Raw genomic sequence first — 27862 nt, forward strand, 5'->3', positions numbered from 1 at the left:
TATATATATAACTTAAATATATATAACTTATAAATATACATAAAATTATATATTTTAGATATATATGTATGTATGTATGTATAAAATCTATTATAAATTCATTTAAAAATCATCCTGTAAATTTGTTTAATTTAACAAAATAACAATTGTGGTTTTTGTTATTTTGCATTTGTCAGTTCATATGAAATAGTTGACCACCAATACCAATGGTTGCGTTCAGCAGAAATAGCAGCTTTGCAACTGCTGTAAGATTTTCTATTGAATGTGTGACAGCGGTTTATTATTTTCAAACACGTTGCTCAGCAATCATAATTTTTTTAAACATATTAAAAATTGTTGTTCAGCAAAAATCAATGCTATACAAATAAAACTATACAATTAAGGCAACTAAATACAAATAATAGTTACTTTAACCTTTATATAATTGACATTATTAATATTCACTAACGCTGTTTAGGATGGACAGCGTATTTTCAATTTGCTAGAAAAAATGTCAAATGTTTAACAAACATGTTGTAAATTCATAAGCATTTATCAAAAGAAATTTAAAAAATTTGCAGTTTAGTGATTTGAGTTATCAAACAGTACAAGTTACAAGAACATTTTAATTACAAGAATTTGAAAATAATTGTCGGTAAAATAAATATAATGATAGTAATTATATAATAACAATAAATGTAATATTTTTTATATTTACCAGAATTAAAATTTTTTTTTTAAATAAGTATACCTCCCGGGTCACAAAACAATGAGCTATATTTGTTATTAAAATTTAAAATTCTATTATAAAATACAATTTTTTATTATAACCAATAATATTAGGGGGTTGCATTAAAAGCCGCTGTTTTTTGCATTAAAAACTTGTTTAAAAACAGAGGCAAACATACTAATCGGAACGTTTCGACTTTATAAAGTCATCATCAGCCACACAAACCCCAATCTAATTAATAATTTAACATGTCAAAGACGCATGATTAACATTCAAAAATTATACTATTGCAATTCTTAACGATCTACAATATTAACATGTCGCAAGATGTATTATACGTTAAACAACTAATTGCTCTAATGTTGAACTGTAGTCAATTTACTTCAAAGATGAGATAAAACTGCTGTAATCCATTCTTCGTTTTTCGGCGAGAAAGGTTAGTCCAAATAAGAAAAACCAAATAATTGCTCTATGTGATTTTATTTTTGACTAATTGACTGGAAATTTCTTATTTGGACTAACCTTTCTCGCCGAAAAACGAAGAATGAATTGCAGCAGTTTTATCTCATCTTTCAAGTAAATTGACTACAATTCAACATTAGAGCAATTAGTTGTTTAACGTATAATAAATCTTGCGACATGTTAATTTTGTAGATCGTTAAGAATTGCAATAGTATAATTTTGGAATGTTAATCATGCGTCTTTGACATGTTAAATTATTAATTAGATTGGGATTTGTGCGGTTGATGATGACTTTGTAAAGTCGAAACATTCCGATTAGTATTTTGGCTCCGTGTGGTAGTCTATGCGAAAATATTGTTGTCATCCACGTTTCGTCCCGGCCCCCACTACTGGACTCATCAGTAAGGCATTGTAGTGGGAGCCTGCCTTAGACGCCTGGAGGTGTCTTAGAGCAAGGTGCTATATGAATACGTATCTCGAGTACATACGAGAATTGGCGTGAGTCTCTTCCTTTGAGTCTTTTCCTTTCTAGACCTCTGGTGGCGGGCCGCCACAGTATTATTGGTTATAATAAAAAATTCTTTTAAATTCTAACAACAAAATTACCAGAATTAGTTTAAAAAGCTGCTACTATATTTTACAATTTTATTTCGTAATACACTACGCTTATTATAATTTCAGGAACATTCAATAAAATTAAAATTGCACTTTCAAACATTTTAAAAGTGCAGCTTGATGCACTAATAGTATTAATTTCTGCTGCACGCAACCAATGTGATTAAATATTAAATAATTAAAAAAACTACACTTAGGGTTCTCTTTCATCAACCTCGGTTAAGTTAACCAATGGTTACATGGGATACGTTCAGCGGACTCATGTAACCGTTAGTTAATTTAATCGAGGTTAGTGAAAGAGACCCTTATGAAGTATTTTATCAATTCATTTCTTTTTTTGTAACTTTTTATCCATAATTTTACAAAAGATTTAAATGTGCATGCATATTGATTTTATAAAAAGAATTTTATTTAAAGGTATATTAGTTATTTTAATTCTAAAATATTTTACTTATATAAAATAAAGAATAATAAAATGTATTAATCAATAGTTTAAAAAAAAATTACTTTGTATACGCATATATAGGAAAAACAAAACCGAATTGAACTACACAAACTGCCGCACCTTCTTTATACATATACAAACAGTACTAGTTATATTTAAATAAAATTTACATAAACGTGTTTATTCGAAATCATTAACATATTTGAAAGCATATAGAAGTAACAAAGTAAATACACTTTGTCGATTATTGATTCGAAAAATTAAGTAATCAAATTCTCACATTTTTTAAAACTTAATACAAAATCATTAAATTTTTTGAATATAAATATCTTCGTTAAATATCTTATCAATATATTATTTTCAATTCTTGTTTCGAGATATAAATATTAATTCTTAGTCTATGTTCTTATAAAAATTTTGTATTAACCTGTGCAAATGAAATAATTTTAAACTGTGAATAATTATATAGTTTCTAGCTATTTCTTACAAATAATATATACAATATGTTTCCTAATTATGTATAATATATAGTATTTGCGCTACATTTTTATCATTTAACAAAATTTTTCTGTAATTGAAATAATTGAAATGTGATATGATAGCATATATATTGAAATCTCATAATAGCGCGCGATTCGAAGATCTGAACGCTATATCGATGTTGCTCCTACTTCACTTCAAAACAATAAAATTTAAGATTTTAGGCTACTACTATCTTTCAGTCATGTCACTTATAGTGCAGAAGGAATTTTTTGCGCTATTTTGAGAGAGAGGTTTCAGTATATAATTATAGTAATAACAATATTACTTAAGATGCTAAAATATAACTCTCCAAATGCCTATTTGCACTACCTTTATTATATAAAAAAAACCCGCAAATATTATTATAATTAAAATGATTACTTAGTAAGTTTAGAATACTGGCATCTACAAATAATATATGGTTCTGTATTAATTTAATTTGCCTGTACTTGCCTGTCATTAATATGTACAGCACAGAAGTATCTTTAAATATGCACTATTATCATTTTACATGTCATTGTAACAAGTATATATATTTCTCTGGGAAGTAAAATAAATTGCTGTAAGAAATTACAACTGAGACAAGACTGCGTTTGAAATTAATATTCATATAAATTAATATTGAAATGTCATTTGATAAAGCAATAGAAACTCTTGAATATTTAAAATATGTTACATAATATTTGGTATTTATTCATTGTTAAAAAAACTTAACTCGTTTCTTATGTAGTATAAAAATTTTATATTTTTTGTTGATCTACAATGAACGACTTAGAAATAGAGGAGATTTTTTAAATAATTCATCTACCTTTATTTTGAACAATTCACTTTGTATAGGTTCATTTAATTGACAGAGTGGATTCTTCACTACATATTCCAGGTAGACCTAAAGTAAAAATATAGGATTACATAGCGTACATACACCTGCACTTCTATTAAAGGAAACAGGTGTATGATCTTACTTCTCTATACAATTGCTGTAATAATTCTCTGGCATTCTGACTTGCATTATCAGTATTCAAAACAAACTTGAGACCTGAAGGTGTTTCAAAGTAGTGAAGAGTATATTTGCTCGTCTTGTAATACAGAAACCCCTCCTTAGGATCCAACGGAGAGATTTTACTTACAAATGATTTTATGGAAAACAACATTCCATACATTAATTTTGCCTCCTAAATTGTAAATATACTTCTGATAATACTGTTTATTACAACAAGATTCCTTCCTTTTTAAAAATATGTATAGCTAAAATCTATATAATATTTGTTTAATTTAAAGTGTATCTAAAAGTGCGTTCCGTTTCTTGCATGATACGCATAATGCATTGTTTATCTTTGCTCTTCACCAAATGTTAAACAAGGACAATTGATGCATCATGCGCAAAACAAAACGCACCTTAAGAGTTTCAATTTCTTAACTTTATATCTATTTCTCAGTATATCGTTTTTTTCTCAATTATTATCACAAAAGGTGAATAAATAGAGAGTTTAATATGTGTAAATCCTTGGTAAAAAATATTAGACATCTTAAGTTTCAGTTTATAAGTTTATTTTTTTTATACATTAGTTTCTTCGTTTCAAAAATCCTTTACACTTACGTTTAGTAACTAATGCTGGTAACCAATGCAAGAATTTGAAGAGAATTTCAGACAAAATAAAAATTGATATGTAATATTTTTGACCAAACTTGGGTAATTATATAGAATATCACCATCACCTCCGATTGTGATAAAATTAGGCTTATTCGAGCAAACTACCATAGCGCGCTACAAGACATCCAGTAGTCTGGTTGACCGAACTCGTTCAGGATACCCAAAAGTTACCACTTCTCAAGAGGATCAGTATATATAACACAAATAGCTACTTACAGAAATTTGAGTACACGCGAAGAACTCTTTTCAAGTGTTTACATAAATATGCACACTACTCAAATTTAATTATTTTACCTCTCTGGTACATTTAGACCTAGGCATATATGCATTTTCTGTATACCTAATGGGATAATGAATGCGGTAAGAATAAAAGAAAATGCTATAGAAGCAAAAAATTCCGTTCAAGTACATTTTAATGCTACTCAGAGTAATATATCCAAACTGGAGTGTACATACTTTACTTTCACTGTTTACGCAAAGAATTTGTGTTTTTAAAGTACTGATTTGTGATTTTGAAGCAGTACTTTTGTATTTTTAAAACAGTGAATTTAATTGCATACATGCGTATAACGACAGTTCATTACAACGCATGCTTGTATGAAAAAAAGCGTAAACATCTATTTAATGTGAACAAATATTTATAGCGCTCATATCGAGTAGGAATGACAGCTTTCCTAACCTGAGTAGTTGTCAACTTTAACGCTTAATAACTCGGTTCACAAGATCGACCGCCGCATTTTTCCGCCAGATTCTTTCGTTTTGAGTGAAAACACGTCGAATAAGTCTATTTCTATCACAATCAGAGGTGGTGGAGGTATTCTATATAATTACCAGTTCTTCTAATCGACATACAACAATTATATGAACAACTACGATTACCTCCTCTTTTGTTATTCCCGACTTATTTAATCTGTTCCATTCAGCGTAATATAGCAACGTGCCGGTTTTTGAAAAAATGTACAAGTTGTGAATTGTCATAATGCTGGCACGTTGTTTTTTTTTTTCGGCTAGTAAACCACAACAAACCACAATGGTCGCGTTCAGCAGACTCAACTGTTGCGGAGCACCTGCGACACGGCTGATCGAAAAGCCCGTGTTACACTACGGACTGTGGACGCGGATTGAGATTGCGGATCGCACATCGGAATTCAACCAATCAAGATAAAGCTGCTTTGTTTTGATTTGCTGAATATCGATGCGCGATCCGCAATCTCAATCCGATTCGCGTCCACAATCCGTAGTGTGACACAGGCTTAAAAGAATATACCAAATTCTCGGAAATACTCCAGAAATAGGATAAAACTAGAGTCCCAGATATCAGAGATGCGCAACCGATGTTAAGCTGGTTCTACATTAGTTGCAAGTCGATCGCAAGTTCGTTGCGACAGCCAATCTCAAGCTTGCATTTTGAAATCAACGCTTCAGATTGGCTGTCGCAACAAACTTGCGATCGACTTGAACTAATGTAGAACCGGCATTACGCGTCCTGATTGGCGTGACTGTCAGCCAATCATGACATTCATTGGTACTAAAAATGGCTGACTAATAGACGATTGGTGGATTTCATAGTTTGTCTGCAAACGACGCCATTTTTAATACTTTTCTCTTATGCTCATTTCCACACCAATGCAGATTAATATTAATCTTGGTTCAATTTGCTCTTCATCTTTTTCTAATTCTAAAAATTAGAAAAAGATTAACAGTAAGTTAAACCGAGATTAAAGTTAATCTGCATTGGTGGCAGAAACAGGCATTAGTAGTTTTGTGATATTGACTTAAGCCGGTTGCGCTTCTCTGATATCTAGGACTCTACTCTAGGTTTATATTTGTATGAACAGCAAATTAAAATTTAAATGTAAAAAACTAAAAAAAAATAGATTTATAATTATAATGCGTTGCAAAATGAAAAAAAATAAGAAAATATAAAATTATATAAATATTGTATAAATATTATACTGTAAAAATATTTTAATTAAAGATCGGCACACGATGCTTGTTTTTCCTGCTAGAGTGCTTGCTTTTTTGAAAATTATTGGCACTTTTCTCCTAGAACAGTCCTTGCCATTGACTATCGTTAATTATCGACATAGTAGATGAGAATATGGGCCCTGGCCTACAGCCAGGCCAGGTCATTTTTCAAGTGAGGGATCTAAATAATTTAAGTCGAATTTAGAGTATAGGCCGCGGCCTAAATTCACGGTGTAATCGTAGCCAAAGAATTATGCATTTTGTTTCTATGACAACAAAATTAAAGAATTGATAAATAGATATTTTTGTATCTCTCTCACAATGGATTTTCGCTAATCTTCACATTTTCAGTCACATGTTGAAACACACTTTGTCAATGATAAATTGATAAACCAAAAACAGATTATTCAAAAATGTAAACCAAAACTGTGCATAAATGCTTCTGTCGATTGTATTATCTGTCTCAGACCGTAAATGGCATATTTACGCGAAGTTCCCACTTTTGAAAACTTAGATTTCGTCTCGAAGAAAAATCAATATGTCCTTCCGTAATGAAATTGATGGTAACAAACGATGTTCTAATACCGGTTGCTGTGGTTAGTATGCATTGAATAATTACACATAAAAACAATGATAGCAATTTCACGGTTTTGAAGTTAAAATAACCATATTTTTTATATGTATATGTAATTAAATATTTTATTATCTTTTATCAATTTTCATTAAAATTCATAAAATTTGATGTTACTATCTTTTACAAAGAGAAATATTATAATAAATTTCATTAATAATCATTGTATTAATACTGGTTTAATTACATTTTACCGAATTTTATTTTATAAAGAATTATAATTTTTAATTATTATAAAAGTTATTAGTTATTATATACAAGTTTGTAAGAAATAAATATATTACTCTCTCGCACGAAATGCCAGAGATATCCGGGTTCGACTCCCGACCGAGATAATATTTTTCGCAATAAAAAATTAATTTTTTACAGTTTTTAATAGGTTATTCAGCATTAGTAAGATCGATATAAGATGCGTAAACAGCATCAATAATTGTTAAATTGTTAGTCAATTTAACTCGTGATATTACTGCGGTATAGTTTATTAGTGTTGCGTTTCAAGTCTGAAAAACATTTCGTCGCGCAATCGAAGAATTACATACGTAGTATATAAATTCACACGCAATTATTTAGGAGCACCCATGATCCAGCTTAGACCGCATTGTCTCATTCACCTTAATAAATATATTATTTGAAAACTGTGCAACTTGTATAAGAAAAATCTCTTCAAAGAGATTTATTTTGTAACTAAATTTATAAATAAATGTATGTATTTGTTTTTGTAACAACAAAATACTGATATATTAAAAATTTATTGGAAGTTAATGTAAGAACATAACTAATATGAATACGAAGCCTCTATAACAGTCTAGCTTGGACCTTTAATTGCTTACATATAATTTCGTGAATGTATTAATAAATTCACGCAAAATTATATATAAGCAATTAAAGATCTAAACTAGACTGTTATAGAGGCTTCGTATTCGTATTAATTTATTGAAAGTATTTTGGTTCCTCTTTTAATACCTCTTAATTCGTACCTTATATAATATGTCCCAAGAATGTAACGGCTTTTAGCTTGCATATTTTGATGCAGGAAACAATTGTGCATCAGGCCAAAGCAGTTGTGAAGCGCGCATATCTTCGTGTAATTGCCAAAGTAATGTAGGATGCCTGAATCGCGATGCTTGTGGTGGTTTGCGACTCACCGGAACCGCCGCGACGGGCGCTTGTCTCGGATCGTGTCAGTGCGTCGAGGAGGAAATTTGGAATAGTAACGTGCCACCTAAATCGAATTACCGATGGTTGAGTAACTTCATTGAGCTTCGTCGTCAATGGAGCGACCACGGTCGTCAGCAGGCATACAAGTGTCGTTGCAGCCGACCATGGTAAATAACGACGGTTTAGCAATATCGATATGTCTCAGCCGTGAATGAAACTGATGTACTGCGTATGACACGATGATGACAAGAACAACAGTTCTGTATTATTTTATTTATTAGTCTAGAACATTTGCCCATTCTTGTTTCCAAATAACGATAACATCAGTTACTCTTGTTTTAAAATCTATAGAGTATTTTGATAGTCTGTATTAATAACTCTATCGAGAGATAAATTTTACATAGACGTGAGGTCATTAAGCGCTGAATTATGTGGTCCAATCTGCGAAAAGCGAAGGGGTAATCACTTAATAATTGTGGGACGGAGTCCCTGAAATCATTATAAAATTTATATAAAATTTCGATATATAATATCCGATAATTACGAGAAATAATTGTGTAATATTAGATAAAATCGTTTATTTTACCAAATGACCGTATAGTGAGGAAAAATTATTTGTCATCAAATAAAATTATATAAAATTAAATGAAATCATGTAATCTGTGGGACAATATTTCAGATAGTGGTTACCCCCTCGGCGAAAAGTTAGGATAAACGAAGACAAATTTTTAAAAATTAAACTATTCTTGATAAGATAAAGTGGGGGCTATTCCGTCAATTTCAACTTTAAATAATAATATGAAAATTTACAATAGCAAACAATATTTCAATCCAGTGACGTGCTTATAATTACATTATCCGGTCATGAAAGCACAATCTTTAAATAATCAGTATATTCAACGACATAAACATCGCAAAAAATAAACGAAAAGGTTCTATTCTAATTAGTTCTATTCTAATTAGTATTATAATAAAGAGTGATAAGTGATTTTTATATGTAGTTTTATGTTATATATTTTATTTAAGTTTTATGAAAAAATACACATTGAACTAACATATTTCATATTATTGTATTTCAAAAATTAACTTGATAGTGCATGTGCCTTTTTCCTCTTCCATTAAGTTAATAATTAGATTACTTGTGTGTTTTTTCTTTTTTTACAAAAATGTTGATATTTTATCATAAAAAATGTGAAATGTATAAAAAATTTTATATTACAATACATTAATTAAATTAATTTCTTTATACGTAAAATTTACGTACAAAGAATCTATACCTGACATATACCATGCTCTGTATTATTCAATAGCGACAGCTTTCTAGAGTTAAAGAACGTTGTAAAATTTAGTAGCCTTCGTTTCCGGTTGTTTTTCGTGCGTAAGAAAAATGTTGCTCGTATACGACATAGCAATGTTTTAGGGTAAACTTATTGACCGTTTGTAGGAAAGTGGAGTTAGTGCTTATCTCTGTTTTCGTGAAAGCACTGTCCATTTGTAGTATCACCGATTTTTCTTCTTTATTTTTCTTTATATAGCGGGAAGAATTCTCGAATGAATATGAACGCTAACCGAATATTTTCTCTTCAAAGATATTGAAAGAATTATTGAATTTCCTTATTTTGCACCGTATTGCATTTTGTTCGCAGCAGAACTGTCGCCTCGTGCCGACCGTGTCTTTCTTCAACGCCCTCGTGTTCTGGTACTCCTTTACTTACATTGGACTGTCAGGTACACACCCAGGTGGATTTCTCGTTGAGATGCGCTTTAAAACGCGCTTGAGATTCCTTTGAGGTAGTAAATTTTGCATGTTTTTACTATGAGGAGAATAGAAGTAAATGCCTGCGCAAAGAATACAACAGATTTACACTTAATCCTGCCATTCAGAGTTTAAAACTGCTTAATCTTTATACTTAAAAAATTCTTTCTAATATTATATTAGTATTAAAATTAATATTAACATTAATATTATGTACATAAAATATTAATAATAAATTTCCTTATATGTAACATTTACGTATTGATATATAATATCTACATATAAATACATATTTGTAATCTGAGGGTGTAATAATAATTCTAATATTAAAAATATTATATTAAAACATATTCATTTGAATTCAAATTCAAGCAATCACTGTACATTTATGACAAACTGATGGATAGTAGGGTTAAGAAATGTAGAATGAACAATGCAAGGTGTGGTTTATGTTTCTGACATCCTGTGTACGCTTTAATTAAATTTGATAGGAAGACTGCAAGGATTTAATTCAGGCACGGTTGGTTCGCGTACTCGATTTATGTAAATTAGCCTAGTATAGGTAGAAGTAGGCGAACGTTTCAAAGTTTCTTAATTATTCGGTAAAATCCGTAAAGTTGGCCAAACTAATTTGTATACAGACTTTAATGGCTTAGTAATTGGAACGTTTAAAACGTAACCTAAACTTAACTGCTGTAATTTTAATATGCACGGCCGTTATGTCCATTACATTTATCATTATGCGATTTAAAAGGATATCGTGATTACGTTGCGCGATTTTTACAAACGAACAGCGTTTTAAGACGATGACTTTGGCAACTGCGCGGTTCGAGCGATAAGTCCGCGCCTCGCTTTGTAACTGTCGTCAGATTCTTCTATTTTCGACAGAAATGCTGCGGGGACCGTCGTTTAGCCGGTGGAGCAAGCAAATCAGAAATGGCACCGGCAGATAAATCGTCATCATCCGAACCTCTGAAACGGGAAGCAGGCGGTGGTTGCCCACCGCCAAGCTGCAGCTACCCATCGACCCGCTATAATTCTCCTAACGCGGATTGCTCATCGACCGCTTCGTCTTGCTGTTCTTCGCAATGCAGATATCCTTCGTCACACCGAACATTCAATTGTCAGCCCTGTGCTCTGAAATCCATCTTAAAAAAGCGCAACTGCTGTCAGTCGAACGCAGCGACTACTCGCTGTCTGTGCCAACCGATACCACGCGGCTGTAATTGTCCGCCACCGATTCAGGTGGATGTACGCGCTGCTCGCGAGTGTTCTTGCGACTATCCATCCAGCCCAGAATGCGCCTGTCCACCCAGCGAACGAAGATTCCCAAAAGCGACGATTAAATGTCCCAACGCGCGTATCTGCTATCCATCTCCTCGATTACCACCCGGCCCCAAGTGCCACTGCCCGTGTCAACCGTGTCCGCCGCCGTCCTGCAATCCGTGCACATCCTTCAAGTGTCGACGACCCGTTTTAGCCAAAGATTCTTGCCAATTTGACTCGTCGTGTCCATCCTGCCCGCCTGATCATCGGCCGATTTCGACCACTTCGCCCTGTCGTCCTCCGACGCCTTGCAGAAAATTGACCTTCTGCACCGAACGTAACGATCGATTCTCTTCACCATCATGTACAGGTCAGTCTTGGCGTGGGATCGCTGGCGGTAAATAGTTAGAAAGTAGCATCTATAATGAAAAACATGACGTTAAGAAACGAGAGATGAAAAAGATAGTGATTGTTGTTACGCAACAGATTGCGCTGAATCCGAGAGTAATCCAAATACGTTTATCAAAGTCGCGATTTAACATTGGACGAGGAATCTATACAAAACTCCATGTCAAAAACATTTAACTTAACTAATTAATTTAACGGATTCCACAAATCCTTCGAAGTCTGTCGATCCTGACTCGTGCGATGTATCGGAGCAATGGGACAAGATCGTTTTTGAAGATACAACAAAGATTTTTGAAGCATGTACCACCGAAAAATCTTCGAAGAATTCATAGTATACTTCATGTACTCATGTTCCGTCCGACAACGGTATAAAGTCCGATTGTTGTGCATTCCGTGAGGAATATTCAGCCGCTGGCGGAAACGTGTCTGGGAATCCTGTTCTGGCGAGATTATCGAGTCGCATGAAATCATTTAAACGGGCAAGAGATTTATTGGCGCCAAATAAAACGCTACTTCGACATAGCGTTACTTTTCGCGATGTTCCGTGAATACGTATCAGATTGTTGGTGGGTGCATAAGTGGGTCAATAAGTAAAAGCAACCTGATAACCACATCGACACGTGGAATCGACAGACAACGTAGGAATGGTGGATCTCTTGAAAATATTGAAAGAAGATATTAGTAATTTACTTCGAGAAAATTGAACAATGCTATTGAACGCGTTTTAAAACTGCAGTCTCAGTTCGTGATCGTTTAATCTTTCTTACCTAAGTCGTGTAGGAATGTTGCCAGTTTTATCACTTTGTAAATCAAGACTGTTCGCTTCTGTTACATTTTAAAATAATCAGTGACAATATAAGGAATGAGAAAGTATAGTGAATAAAATTCCGAGAGGATATTTATCTATAAGAGATTTTTGCTATTATAATACAGAAAATTAATTATTAATACATCTATAAGAGAAAAAAAAAGTATTTTAAATAAATCTCTTGAAAAAACATTTTCAAAAATTTATATCTAGTATTTTATATCTTATATAAATTCATTTATGTAACTCACCAAAAATGGAATTAAATAACGCTATCAAATTCAAGCCTATTTAATTCTATCGATTTTAAATTAAACAAAAAGTAATATTGATTCTTATTGGATTGTGAGAGTTTAAACTAAATACCGATAAGAAAACATGCCGTAACGGCCAAGCTGGATCTTGGATGCTTCTAATTTATAATTTCGTGTGAATTTATGTAGATTCTTAAATGCGCGCCGAAATTGTTTCAGACTTACAACTCTAATAAACTACTGCAGTACTATGACGAGGTAAATTAACTAACAATCTAACAATTTTGATGCTCATAGCATCTTGGATCTTAATAATGTTAAATGACATATTAAAATCTATGGATGACATATTAAAAATCTGTGAATAATTAATTTTTATTGTGAAAAATATTACCTCGGTCGAGAGTCGAACCCGGATCTCTGGCATTCTGTACGAGATGCGGACCAGATTCTCGCACAGAATGCCAGAGATCCGGCCGAAGTAATATTTTTCGCAATAAAAATTAATTATTCACAGATTTTTAATATGTCATCCATAGATTTTAATATGTTATTTAACATTATTAAGATCCAAGATGCTATGAACATCAAAATTGTTAGATTGTTAGTTAATTTACCACGTGATAGTACTGCAGTAGTTTATTAGAATTTGCGTTGTAAGTCTGAAAAAATTTCGGCGCGAATTTAAGAATCTACACATACAATAGTACATAAATTCACACGAAATTATAAATTAGAAGCATCCAAGATCCAGCTCGACCGTTATGGTACGTTCTCATTCGTACTTAGTTTAAACAAAAAAAAAATAAATTTATATAAAAGTATTAAAAAGTTTTAAGAAACTTGGGAAATCTGTTTTGTTAATTTAATTGTGTAATGCGTGAGAGACTGATTTACTGTACCTTGTGTTATAACCAAAGGACCAATGTGACACGTGGTGTGGTGCATCCAGTAGGTGTCAGCTGTACGTCGGAGGAAACATCGACAGTATACGTGCAAACGAACGAAAAAAAGAGCGCGAGTGCATGCTGCGATGTGTTTTCTAATCTTGGTGGCATCAGCTATTCGACTCTTGTACCGAATCCATTGGCATTAATATCCTTCGCTCTGCTGATTCTTATAGCTGTTATCTGGTCCTCCGGTTCAACCTTTTATCGTCGTTACTTATTACGCAAGAGAATCTGTTGGAAATATATCTGAGCTTATAATTACACAAAGTACCTTTGTACGTGCGATTCAATAAAACAAAATAATAAATAAAAAATTTTAATTTCAATCAAAATGCATAAGCAGAAACGTAAACGAACACTTGTATTGAGCAATCAAAGTTAGCATAGAATATATTAATCAATAGCCCGTGTAATAAATGTAAGCTATACGCTTTGTTATCAAATATAAAACTCGTTGCACAATGAAAATACTGGTAAAATGTAAAACAATGTATAACGAGAAATAAATGATTTATCAACAAATGCATTGGACCAAGCCGAAGAGAATATTAATTTCTTTATCTTATTGTATATAATATTTTTTCTGAATTTTTATAAATTTAAATTCAGACAATACATATTTATTCGTTGTTGAATAACGAGAATGTATGTAGCGATTACTTTGCGGGATAGTCTTTTTTAATATACGCGATACAGAACACTTTAGCCTCCCCCATCGTATCGGGAATGACATGGCGAATGACGTTCGCGCTTTCTGTCAGTCGGCGAAATGACGTGCTGGAGAGCGTTTCCGTTCACGTTTTTGACGGTGTTGGTGTTCTGTGCCACATTCCGACGAGGTGCTCCCGCTGTCGCCGGAACCGTCGAAAATAAGAGTGTCACCGAGAAAGCACAACCAGAGGGTTGCATTGAGTGCGGATATTACAGGTACACGCGGTCGCAGTTAAAGTTGAATATAAAGACTGTAGCGTAATATAGAGTGATCGCAGAGAGAAGCTTGAAGGAAAAAGTAATTCAGTAGAAGAATATTTGGAGAATAGTTAACTAAAAATATTAAAGTTTCAATTTTCTTGTGCATTTTTTTCTCAATTTGTATTACAAGGAGTTATAATTTAAGACGAAAAGTAATACTTTTCTCAAAATATAACTCTAAAAAATACTGCCTTTCTTCCTAAATTATAATTCGACTGATAAAAAAATTAACTCTACTTATAAATTAGATAAATTAAAATTAAAATTCGATAAACTACCGTAAATTAATATTAAAATTCCTTTGTCATTCATTATACTTAAATAGATGTCCAGAGAATCCTGGAAAATGCTTATTGGGCTCGGTACCTGATCCTTGTGGATGTTGTCCGGAGACCGGTTTGTGTGCCCGCCTTCTTGGTGAACCATGTTGGAACGCGAGCATTCCACTTTTATCTCCGAAGAGCCGTAATGATGGATACTGTGCAAGAAATTATCTATGCGAGTTGCGCTCCGATCTACAAGAAAAGGTAGAAAAAACACCGTTCGTTTTTATACAAGCGCTAAATGAGATCTTTAAAGGCACGATTATTTTTACTTCTGTGTTTAACGCGAGAGACAGTTTAATATCTCTTACAAAATGGTTTTCTCAATATCGCAGGAAATGTGTACGTTAATCGCCTTGCATCTCTGACATTTTTAGTTTAGTTGTGTCAGCGAATTTCTAGAGTTCGTTCGCTTGTTCCACTACATTCAAACATAACTGTTTGTGTTACTGATTGAGTTATCCTATATTTTCGAAAAGGACTCGGAACATATCTATGTTGTTACATACGCGACAATTAATCGATCACATGTTTGGATTACATTGGTATACATTTTGAGATGCAACAATTGGCTCTTGTAACAACAATTGGATCTGTTCGATCTCATCTAATTTCGCATATAGTCTAATGGTCATTTAACAATCTACATGGTATTGTCGTTGATTTAATATAATCGTGCATTGGATAGTCCGAAAATTAATTTAATCAAAGACAATATTCTATAACAATTGTTTGATTAGAAATATTATTTATTAACGTATCTATTTTCCTTCAATAAATTTTAAATCTAATACGAATGTATATATATAATGTACACGCTATCGTGCTTTTACAAAATATATCTCTTTAAAAAGTAGATTCTTCTCAAAAGCATTTGTTGAATTTGCACAAAGCGAAGAACACGAGTCACATGGGGATATTTATCACCTCTGTAAGTGATAAATTCACTTTTCTAATTAAGATCTAAAGAGACCACGTTCTAGATCACTCGATCTCAATGAGCGCGGTAATGAGATATCTCGCTTTCTGGGTTATAGTTTGACACAAAAATGGGAATCACGAGTCATTGCGTAAACGATATCTAACGCAGTCTCGCGTATCATCCACTGTGCCATGCTGCCAGTCACAGATCTAAGCTTCAAGATTGCAGTCACCAGTGACTTACGGTCGCTGACCCGCTCCGCTGGTCTTTTCGCATCTAATTTCGTCTTATCGTGCATCGTGGGCCGTGATCGCATTGTGAGAATATATGCGCACACACGTCATGCAATCAAACAATCAGGCAGACCGTTTATGATATACTAGACACGGGCTGGATAAGAATACTTTTCGCTATATGGTCTTAAAGGAGTAGGAGCTGTATTTAAACAGCCATAGATCTCTCAAAACTCGTTCCGAGTGACTGCATAAATGCTAATTGTTTACAACAACCATTTAATTACACATTAAACTACTTGAAACTGTTTAAACAGACATTAATTATTTTCCTGGTTGAGCGAACTTTCTATGGAGACAATCCGTGTCAAATGTTATATGTTTGTACCAGTTCTGTAGAATTTCTCAGAATATAGCCAAGACGTGCTGGTGCACAAAGTACCACATTACCAACTTTAAACGATTTAATGTTCCCATAGTAAAATGCGGGACAATTGTTTTGTCTCTGAATAGTATAGATGACATTCTGTCGACAAAGTGGAAAAAAAACAGTAGCAATAAGAAAATGACGACATCTTATAGTATAGGGGAAACATGCGTAATATTCTTAGAAACAAATAAATTTAATTTCTATGCACAGGATACTCCACAGGCAGCCTGCGTCTGTATGGAACAGAGCCCGGCCTGCGGTAGCAATAACGAGACTTACTCGACGCCATGCGCGTTGCACGAAGAGGCGATGAAACTCAGGAACTCATCTTCTCTGAGATTGCAGCATCTCGGCCCTTGTGAAAGTAGACCTTGGATTCTGTCAACTTTGGAAGATGTTGTCTCACCCTTTGGTCAACGCGTCGCACTTAATTGCGAGGCAAAGGGCTTCCCAGTACCGGATATCTTTTGGGAATTTCATTCCGCTGACGGAAAAAGAGTATTGAAATTGCCGGGTAATGTAACATATAATATTAATGTTAAAATAAAATATTTTGCAAAAGACTTTTACGATACGTCAATTGAAGTAAAATATAAACAAATTAAATTTTTGTAAATATTTATAATATCGGACGAATAAAATAAAAAATTTATTTGGCACAATAGTATTCAGTAACATTTACCATATATCTCCATCGGCAATATGAAGTCTTCTTTAAAGACACTATCAATCTTTTAATGGTGAATTGTATAGAGGTACATAAATAGATAAATTTAAATCTGTAAAAGGTAACTGAAATAAAAATCGACTTTTATATGATAGTAAAAATTCGTTGTTAAAACTTTAACAAGTATCGGATTCGACTCCCGGCCGAGGTAATATTTTTCGCAATAAGAAGAATTATTATTTTCAGATTTTAATATAGTTTAACATCGATATACAATGCCAAAAGAGCATCAATTAATTATTAAATTGTTAATAAATTTAATTCGTGATAGTACTGCGATAGTTTATTAGAGTTGCATTTTAAAACAATTGTTCGGCACGCAGTTTAGAAAGACTACATATATCAGTATATAAATTCACGCAAAATTATAAATAAGTAATCAAGATCCAAGTTTAAGACTGTTATAGACTTCGTATTCATATTATGTTGTTACATTGACGGTCTTTAGAATTGAATATTGTTTAATAAGTACTTATATTCAATTTTTTTTTACATTTTCATATAATCCGGAGCAATAAAAAATTGCTTTGTTTCTCAAAGACTTTTATTGCTGATAAAAAAATTAAAATTTCATGTTGTCTCTCTGTAGAGGATAAAATTTGCTTAAACCTTATTTATTTGTATTGCTGTGTAATTATACAAACATAACGTATTACAGAATTTAGTATATATATATATATATAATCTGTAGTTTAATTTACAGGAGAAGAGCATCAGGCGATCATACACACAAGCGACGGTCCAGAACCACTCATGCGAACATCTTGGATGCAATTGGCTCGGCTAGATGAAGAGCATATGGGGATGTATTATTGTATCGCTAACAATTCCATAGGCGAAGCAAGCACGTCTTCGTTCGTGTCTGTGTTGTGAATGTGCTTTTATCTAATGAGACAATCTGTCGTATGTAACTGCTGTGTTCACGAATATAATACAAAAAGGAAAACAAGTTAACTAATATATATTTGAGAAGTTTATTTTTTACAAACGAACGCATAAAGAAATCTTCGCACAAATGACACAATTAATAAGACCGAGTAGACTTCATAAAAATAGATGAGTGGCAGTTGGCTTTTAGAAATTTGCTTTGCAATAAGTTAGATACAAGTAAAACGTATTTTGTACGATTTATATGATTTAAGCTTCATCTCAATGTTTTTGCTATATTAAATCCTAATCCTATATTAACTTCTCTCTGAGTCTGGTTGCAGCACAAGGTCATTGTCTTACGCCCTCCTTCGTTACCAATTGCTTTCTGGCGGCGGCGGTGGCGGACTGTAAAGTATAATTGCAGTTATAAACAGAATTTTACAAATATAATTTTAATAAAATATTACTTGATATATGCTTTTAATATTATATTATAAATTGTAATTATCCATACACACAAATATAAAGTAAAAGAAGTATATTAACTTTACTTACTCTGGCATCTGCCACGTTCTGTCGTCATCCGTATTGAAACTTTCTCTAAGAAAAAAAAATTTTTTTTTATTTGTTTGTCATTTTATGTTTTCTTTCTTTTAGATTTATCGATTAATTAAGAATACTAACGCTCTTGTTGACAGTAAGGTATCATCTTCTACAAAACTAGACGATTTCATGTATACTAGTGACAAAATATGAGCTGTAGGTGTGCTAATTATCATAACAATTACGCCTATAAAGATAGCAAACCAGAAACCGTCCTAAAAACATAGATTATATAAGAAATTTTATCAAAAAAATGAAATTTTAATTATTTTATTAGTTATTTATATCATCATACATTAAATATATTTATTTTATTTTTGTTTTTCTCACACATAATAAAATTATTTAACATATATTTAATTAATATACTTAATCATACATTCTGAATTATACATACAAGAGGACTTAAAATGTGAGCACATAGTAAGTATCTCAATCCTTCTAGAACGTCCCACAAGGGTCGACATTTGGATATTTCCATATCCATCTCAGAGAATACGTGAGTCCGCCATTGATCTAGATAATTTGATAGTCGATCCATATATGATTTTGTTTTCTGCACAGATGATTATTGAATGACGAATTTTAATAATTTGTTGTACTTTCTCTCTCATGTATATCTATAATAATACATATTTTTTAAATAGCAAAGAATTTTTATGTATCGTTATTCACCAATTGAGCAATCTTTTCTCCTTGATGATCTATGTAATATTGTATCGTTCTTAGATGCGAGATCGATTGATTGACTTGCCGCCAAAGAGATTGCACCTGTAACTCTAGAATTGTAAGACGATAAACTAAATCGTCCTGTAAATTCATCAGCGGTTTCACCTGTTGCGATGTCAGATCCCGCATTGTTGTTCCAATACTTTGTAGTTTCCGAGCAATACTTCGATCTTGCAGCTGACGGGATACATTGTCTAGTTGATCGGATAATGTACTTATATCTTTGCTCAAAATCGGACCTTGAATCTGTGAAAGAATAGAAAATAACAGTTGAGATTATCGGGGAATAAAAGATGATTTCTTAGAAAGTATGGAGGAAAAGGTGATAATCTGAGTCCTCATTTCATTTTTATTTTTGTATAATTTCTTATTTTTTAATTTTATTTAAGTTAATGATATCGCAAACAATAATGTATCATTCTAAGTTTAATATAAAATACGCTTGAAATGAATAAGACAATTCACAAAATGGAAAAAATTGTACCCGTGTGAAGCTGGCCCCCAATATTAAAAAATCGATTTTTTTTCTTCTGACATTCGTTTGCTCACCTTTAGTTCAAAAGATATATGAAAATTATGTTTTGGGGGGCCAACTTCACACTAACCCCCCCAATATGGAAAAATCGATTTTTTTTCCATATGCATTTCGTTTGCTCATCGTTTGCTCACGAATGCTCAGTTGGAATTTTCGTTTGCTCACTCTTAGTTAAAAAAATTTGTGAGCAAACGATGAGCAAATGAATGCTTGAAGAAAAAAATCGATTTTTTAATTCGATACCAAAACTTAATTTTCTTGTATCTTTTGAACTAAGGGTGAGCAAACGAAAATTCCAACTGAGCATTCGTGAGCTAACGATGAGCAAACGAATGCATGAAGAAAAAAATCGATTTTTTAATATTGGAAAGCCAGCTTCACACGTAAAAATTGTTTGAATAAAAAGTGATGTTATGATGTTATTTGAATGTGATAATGAAATGCTCTTTTTTTCCGATATTTTTTAAAAATTTGGTTTCTTTCGTGTATTTTATTTCTCTTCTTTGAAGTTTAAACAGCTTGAGTGAAATATTGTCAGGTTCAGAAGTTCCTTTTCATGAATATATTCTCCTATTATACATTTGCGTTGATTCTATCTTCATAAATGCTTACTACAGACACTTTTCCTTCATTTTGCAAAAATCCTTAGAAAACCTCTTTAAAATGAAAATCACAAAGATTTTTTACGAAAAACAATGTTCTGCAACATTTCTCTTTAAAAACTCGACACTTACATTACTCAGTTTGAGAGTTCAATAAAAACATTGGCATAAATTTACATTTAATTACGTTCCCGCGAAAATATAATTATTCTAATATCAGGAGACCCGGTAGTGTCTCCGGCCATGTTCAGAAATTACTATTTACTTATCTTCTTCAAATAGAAAAATATAGCAACTTAAAAATTAATTTAGGATATAAACTTATTACTTACAAAATCATGTTACTTAATCATGTTAAACTTGATAGTAAACTTGATTCATTATTTATAAACTAAATTATGTTAAACTTAACATTAAATCATAAGAAAAAACTTTAATACAGTTTGCATAGATAAATATTAATTAATAATTATTAATCACAGGCTCAAAAGATTAAATAAAATATAATATCTAATGTCTATAATTCTATATTGAGTCAATAAGTGTGTAAAATACAATTTTATTTATTCAAACAAAAATATGTATATATATATCGATCCTAGTTTTGGATCCTTTTCAGTAAAAATTAAAATCTCTTATTATATATATAATACATGAAGTGTTAATCATACGTCGCATTTTAAAGACTGCATCCAATCTTATAGTATAGACTATTGTATTGTACATCAATTTGGCAAAATTACTATAGGGTAAACGAAAGTTTGTAATATATTTTAAGTGAGTGAATATTAAATAACTTATGTTACTTACATGTCATATTGATTAAAAAAGGACTTAAGTTATAGTTGAATATTTTGTCATTAAACTTTTTAAAAAAATTGTTACATTAATTAAATTTGGACATTATCACCTTAATTTAATTAAGCTGTATGCGCTACCATCATAATCGTAATTTTGTGTTTAATTGTTAGTTTTATATTACTTTGTACTGAGGAGGACCTTGACCTTAGGTCGAAATATGTTTTATTTATTTTTAATAAATTGTAAGAAAAGTGCAATACCGTTGTCGGCTCACATTGGCATCTTGTTTATTTTTGTGATTTATTCAACTGAGCCTTTTGGTTATCTTACATTTTTTAATTACATGACTAATTTTCCATATGGAGATTATAAGATATTAAAATAAATGTATACGTGTACGTTATTATACTTAATAAATTGGCATAGTTAGCACAGCTAAATAGACTTTAATTAGTAATGGCTTTACACCATAATCATGGAAACAACTCGCTGTGAAATCCGTGTCGTTTATCATAGTACCCTTCTAGCACTATGTATAGTGATGCAGCTGCGCAATTTGTTACTTACCTTTAACATCAGTGAATTTTTCTTTCGAAAACATCCTTCAAAGTCAAAGTAATTTGAAGGCTTTATAATCAGGTTGTTAAAATCTAAAAACCTTCACTTTTATTTTAAATTATATACAAAATCTCTGCTTTCACTTGGAAGAATATTTTCGAAAAAGTTAGAGTATACATTAATAAAAGTCACAAATAATAAACGCTTACTAATAAATCGTGATAGGTACCATAATTCTATGCGCGGTAAGGTTTAAACCACAGGCATATAAGAGATCCTGAAGACGTTGTCGTAAATTTGGCGTTAATATTTGTAGACCCTTTAAATCGACTTTCACATTCGTGATTGCTCTAGATAGGCCTGGCCATGCCCAATATGCAGTCAAATGTTCTAGTTTCATCGCGTTTTCCAACCCTAAGGCGAGATAAGCCGCCTCGTTGTTTCGGCATTTTCTGCAAATAAACATTACTGCTGAAAACCGTAACACGCATTGTAACCATTCGCTGTGTCTACATGTTATAACCTGAGGGGATATAATAAAAAATATAAGTATAATTTACACTCCGACTGCAGTGTACAGTTAAACGACATAAAAATAAATGTTATTAAACTCATATGGTGTTTTCGTTAAAACTCCTAAAACATTATTTTTGTAATAATAAAAAAATGTAATTTTTTTAAAAATATGATTGACATGAATTAAAAAAATATATGTTTTCAATCGATAACTCTTGTAACAATATCTAGTTTGTAATTTGCAGCCTCTATAATTTAAGACCGAATATCATAAAGCTTTATTAGATTAATTAAAATTTTACTCAAAGAGCTCCTTGAGAGGAAATGCGAGCCTTCTTCCTAAAAACATTCGAGTTTCCAGCACAACTTCCATAGTATGATAGTTAGGATCGTATAGCGGTCGACATATCAACATTTCTGTATGGCTAGCGATGCCCAAAGCGATGATGAACATTGCCCATAGTGTAATCGAGACGAAACAGCTTGTAGCTACACCACTGAAATCCGATCAGCACAATCAGTTTGACGATCTGTCATATTGGATCTATATGATATCCATTAAATAATTAAATCAAATTCTCTGCTATCAGTTTAGTAAAGTTAGAGTTTAGTAAATGATAATTTACCATAATATAAATATTTATTTATATTGAAATATTATATTTGTTTTACATAAATACATATATTCATATTTATTAGAGTAGAATCTCACGTAATCTCGCTGGTCTCATCACTACAGCCTATATTACGAATAGGAATGAATCTAGTAAACCTAAGTCACGATCTAGTCACTAGATAGCATCTACTAAATAAGTTATCTATCTAGTCACACTGGACAAATAATAGATACATTTCCTTATAGGCCGGTATTCATAGTCAGTTCTTATATTCAAGACCGTCTTAAGTTCAATTTTGAGGTGTCAGGAACTAATCAGATAGCTGCATTAGCACCCGTGTGAAGCTGGCCCCCTAATATTAAAAAATCAATTTTTTTCTTCATGCATTCGTTTGCTCATCGTTTGCTCACGAATGCTCAGTTGGAATTTTCGTTTGTTCACCCTTAGTTCAAAAGATACACGAAAATTATGTTTTGGGGGGGCCAACTTCACCCTAGTACTCGTTAATACTCGTTAATACTCAGCATTAGATATGAATATCCAATCGTACTTTTTTTTATAAGGCTTGTATTGTATGAACACATCTTATCGTACTTTTTCTATAAGACTTATATTGTATAGGAAACAAATCATGCAAGAATTCTATCACTATTTATCGCATTCTATCTATTGCATTTAATGTCATACATCCTTATTGAATATAAGACAGTAAAAGACGCCACGGAAAATGTAACAGGACTTTCTATTTCTACTATGATTTATACAAGTTACATAAAGCTTACCACAAAAGAGTCGGACGCACTTTATTTTCGGATGATCCGCAGCGACAGCACAAAGCTCCGATCAGTAACGAAAGAATTGGTAAAATGCACAGAGCACTGGCTGCACATATTATACAAGAAATCAGAACATGCGTTATAGTATATATTCTATTAGCCACTTATTTTTACAAATTAACCTTATATACATTAATTATATACATGTTTTGCAATATACTGATGCTTTTTTAATTTACTATTTTTTAATTTAATAATTATTTATATGTAAATCTTTTTTTTTTAATTTTTTTGTACATATTTAATTGCATAAATAATTTAAATACATTCTTCTAAATCTTATTTAAACGCAATGTATACATACATTATATGTCTTATTTTCATTTAGGATAACAAAATAATTGAAAAGTTTCTCTAAAAACTGTAAAAAAAATGCACTTTGAAAAATGCTTCATATGATCTCTACAATCGTTTTTCAAATATCAGTGCAATAAATAAATGGAAAAATTCAATGTGATCTTGAAAAATTTTACATACCTGTTCCAACGATCCATCTGATATGTTCGAAAGAGATAACATGAGGTACAACGTAATCTGTGATGTTCTTTACTGAATCTATAAGCTGCTTTGAGAGTTCAAAACTGTTCGTCTCCATAGTGCGTGTTTGATCGACAATCTTGGCACGTGCTGCATTAATCTCGCGTCGAATCTCTACAAAATATTAAATTTTGGAATATAAAATATTTTATAATTTTTCACTGTATGTGTGTTCCGTATATGAGAATGTATGGTATATCAGTGTCTTCGTAAAAAAAGATATTCACGAAAAATATATTGTGTATCTTAATGCGTTGATTTTGATAATATACATTGTGTAATAAATAAAATGTTAATTTTAACTCAAAAACGTTGATTTTTTGAGACATGCAAAAATGTTAAAATTAACATTTTTTGTGTTAATGTTAACATTTTTGCATGTCTCAGAAAATCCACTCAACGTCTTTGAGTTAAAATTAACATTTTATTTTTTACAGTGTAATCCTTAATATATTAAAAGCAAATATTAAATTAATCCTTTATAATCTAAGATAAAATATCATCAATATTATGTCACTGTCAAATTAGACATAGTTTGTAGCATTTATTGAAGTTATTTGTGGAATTAACATAATTATTGCTCAAAATAATAAGATTTTCAGGATAATTCCATATTGTTTCCATAATATTTCATTGAAGACAAAGTTTCTTGAGTAATAATTTTCACTCTGAGTTACTACACATCAATTCTATATGGAATTCTACGTCGAGTCATTCGAAAGTTTGTCTTGTACTAACACATAAAGTATATTATTCCAATGGCAAACTTTCTTCGTAATAATCCGAAGTCTTCATCGCGTGTAGAAAATGCTTGGTAACAACCTTAAATCGACAGACGTTGATCTTGTTCGACTTCATCGTTCTGGCAATAGAACGAACCTTTACAAATTTTTTGCGACTTCTTTTCAGGTAGTAATATTAATGCGATATGGATTTCGCATTAGATGCCGACCATCACCGCTCTATCGGATCTGTCTGCCGATGGATAGCGGCGGGCGACAAGCATTATTGGTCGATGGCGAGTTGAGAGAAGTCGACAGGAGTACAAGTCCGCGTCGTTTCGGTTCATCGACATTCCAGCGCTGTAGCATCCATCATCCCTTGTTCCTTCGGGAATTTTCTCAATTTTCTTTATTAATAATTTTTTTGGCATCCTCACGCTTTACTAATTGAAAAGGCAATGTTCATCATTCAACAACACGGATTTTATACGGCGCGATTATATGTATGTTATTATAATTGCAACTATTTAATGATATAAATTTGCTGGCAAATACATACGTGTTTATTTAATATATGTGTGTATAATTATCGCATTTAATTTATTGTAGATATTAAATTAAGAAAAATAACAATTTGCAATACTGTCATTAAACAGCTGCGTGTCAGTGAAAACCAATTATAAACGAAAAGAAAGAACAGAATATAGAATTTGAGAAAGAAGATAAATATAATTAATAAATAAATTTTATAAACTTATTTGCATTTATGGAAATTCTTTTAAACTATTTCAATTTTATCTTAATTTTTCTTTCTTTTTACACATTTTTCTCTTTTAAATTTTGTCTAAAAATTATGTAAAATATTTTTATTTTCAATATTTTATTAGTAAAAGATAATAGATTAGTAAATAAAATCGTACATATATACACATATGTTTATAATATGTATGTAATTTTTATTTATAAATTCTTTGTTAAGCTTAATTAATTTACCTTGCAAAATACACATCGTCGTCATCTGACAAAACAGTAGAATAGGTCTGTGATATTGCCCGACACGACAGATCGTCAAAGCATGATTCTTTTAGCATCAATCACCAATCCTATCGCGAAAGATTATATGGGCTTCTTGGGAAAGATGTATAACATGATCGCAGGGTTCATGAAGATGTTTGCTCAAAGCATTTACCGCATTTCGTTTGTCTATTAAGGATAAAGTCTCTTGACTCTCCCTTTTCCGCCGCAAGATCTCGTACTCATCGCACTCTGAGGCAGAAATGCTGACACGAATTCCCTGACAAAATATCGTTTATACAGTATGTGAAAAAAGAGTAGGAAGAGTGTGTAAAAAACTGTTATTGAGAAACGCGACATTCCGCACTTATTGCTAGTATAAAGAACAGGAGAGAATATAAGGGGCAGTTAACATGATTTCATGTATGATAAATTGATATAAGCCTTTTTTGTTAGGCTAGAATGTTTTTACTTAAGTTTAATTCAGAAAAATGCGACTTATCACTTTCTTATAACATCAAAAGTGATACAATTAAAAAATTGATAATTTTTAAGTTATTATTGTGAATAAACTATTATAGATAAACATTACACCAATTATCAATTATCAAAAGGGAACTAATTAAACTTCATAAAAAATTGTCAAAATGTTATAATTCAAAACGAGTGTTTTACAAGAAATATAAAACAAAAACAATAAAAATGATACTTCAGTATGTTGATAATATATTTTTTATTATTTTATCAATCAATAATTTTTTGACTAGTTAAGTAAAAAATAGTTTTTCACATTTTTTCTGCGGAAAAATAATCTTAATTTTTTAAATTATGTGATTTTTTTAAATAACAGAACGATATATTAGTCACTAACAGAAACATATAATATTTATAGAAAATTATCCACGTATACATATAAGTTTGAATATTGAAAATCTTTAAATTGTACTGAGATTATATTATGTATTACATAGAACAAATTGTATTATAATATATAATCTTCTATATTATTTTCATTAAAATATCTTCGATCAGTGACTTAAATTTTATCTAATATATTTTTATTATAACTTTTTTATGATTATAGATTATATCATTCTTGAAATAATCCTTTATTTAGAAATATATGTATAATTTATTGTACAAATTCAGAATATTTTACGCTGGAAATTCATGCGCATTTTATGCAACAAGAAATTAATATATGAATAACATATATTACTTGGAAGCTGTCACTATTTTGAAAAACTGAAGCTTCGAAATAAGATATTCTTTATAAAGCTTAGTGAAAGTAGAACTACATGTGCTTTGAAAATAGTTGAGACACGTTGAAGAATATTCGTAGGATTTTTTGTAATGTGCAAGTAGATTATGCATAAACATGAATTTTGTCAATAGAAGAAAAAGGTGAATATACCGTTGTTGTATTTGCATTAACTTATTTTCGATTGCATCGCGATTCCGAATATTTTAAGTATTAAAACATCAAAATGCACTTTCACAGAACTAACAAGTTTGTGTTTTCTCAACTTCGTTCGCGATAAAACGTGATCTGGTTTTAGTCTGGTTTGTTTACTTTCTTTTAAAGTTATAATATGCTTTAAATATATTACAGTTCCTATAATATAATATATAGACAAGAATTCGTAGCATAAATAAGGGAGAGTGTCGAGGAAAAGAACTTGATAAAAATAACGTATATATATATATATATA

The 27862-nt window shown here is 31.4% G+C and overlaps 2 protein-coding genes and 1 pseudogene across 2 annotated transcripts in view; 1 reads left to right on the forward strand and 2 right to left on the reverse strand.

Annotated features, from left to right (window-relative positions):
• Positions 1-3509: 3509 nt before the first annotated feature.
• On the reverse strand, positions 3510-5492 carry Bet5 (blocked early in transport 5). Its single transcript, XM_018548629.1, has 3 exons — positions 5284-5492; positions 3716-3925; positions 3510-3639 (listed from the first exon to the last, which is right to left on the reverse strand). Exons 1-3 carry the CDS (start codon positions 5380-5382, stop codon positions 3511-3513), a joined length of 438 nt encoding a protein of 145 aa, XP_018404131.1. The 5' UTR covers positions 5383-5492; the 3' UTR covers position 3510.
• A 1216-nt stretch (positions 5493-6708) lies between these two features.
• On the forward strand, positions 6709-18224 carry LOC108780810 (uncharacterized; annotated as a pseudogene).
• A 61-nt stretch (positions 18225-18285) lies between these two features.
• Positions 18286-27862, reverse strand: part of prom (prominin) — a 22653-nt gene continuing 13076 nt past the window's right edge. Inside the window, 9 exon segments of the mRNA XM_018548626.1 lie at positions 18286-18485; positions 18636-18680; positions 18765-18898; positions 19081-19239; positions 19359-19658; positions 22138-22363; positions 22727-22913; positions 23813-23919; positions 24351-24528. Of these exon segments, the coding sequence (XP_018404128.1) occupies positions 18452-18485; positions 18636-18680; positions 18765-18898; positions 19081-19239; positions 19359-19658; positions 22138-22363; positions 22727-22913; positions 23813-23919; positions 24351-24528 (1370 nt within the window). The 3' untranslated portion in view covers positions 18286-18451.

The sequence above is a fragment of the Cyphomyrmex costatus genome, unplaced genomic scaffold (genome assembly GCF_001594065.2).
Source record: "Cyphomyrmex costatus isolate MS0001 unplaced genomic scaffold, Ccosl1.0 scaffold742, whole genome shotgun sequence".
Lineage (NCBI taxonomy): Eukaryota > Metazoa > Arthropoda > Insecta > Hymenoptera > Formicidae > Cyphomyrmex > Cyphomyrmex costatus.

Bases quoted from the DNA above. Each gene is read 5' to 3' on its own strand.
- Bet5 (XM_018548629.1), bottom strand. From the start codon at position 5,382: ATGACAATTCACAACTTGTACATTTTTTCAAAAACCGGCACGTTGCTA. The intron at 3,926-5,283 runs GTAATCGTAGTT...TTTACAATTTAG, and splicing joins CGGGAATAACAAAAGAGGAG to GAGGCAAAATTAATGTATGG. The intron at 3,640-3,715 runs GTAAGATCATAC...TTTTTACTTTAG, and splicing joins TACAGCAATTGTATAGAGAA to GTCTACCTGGAATATGTAGT.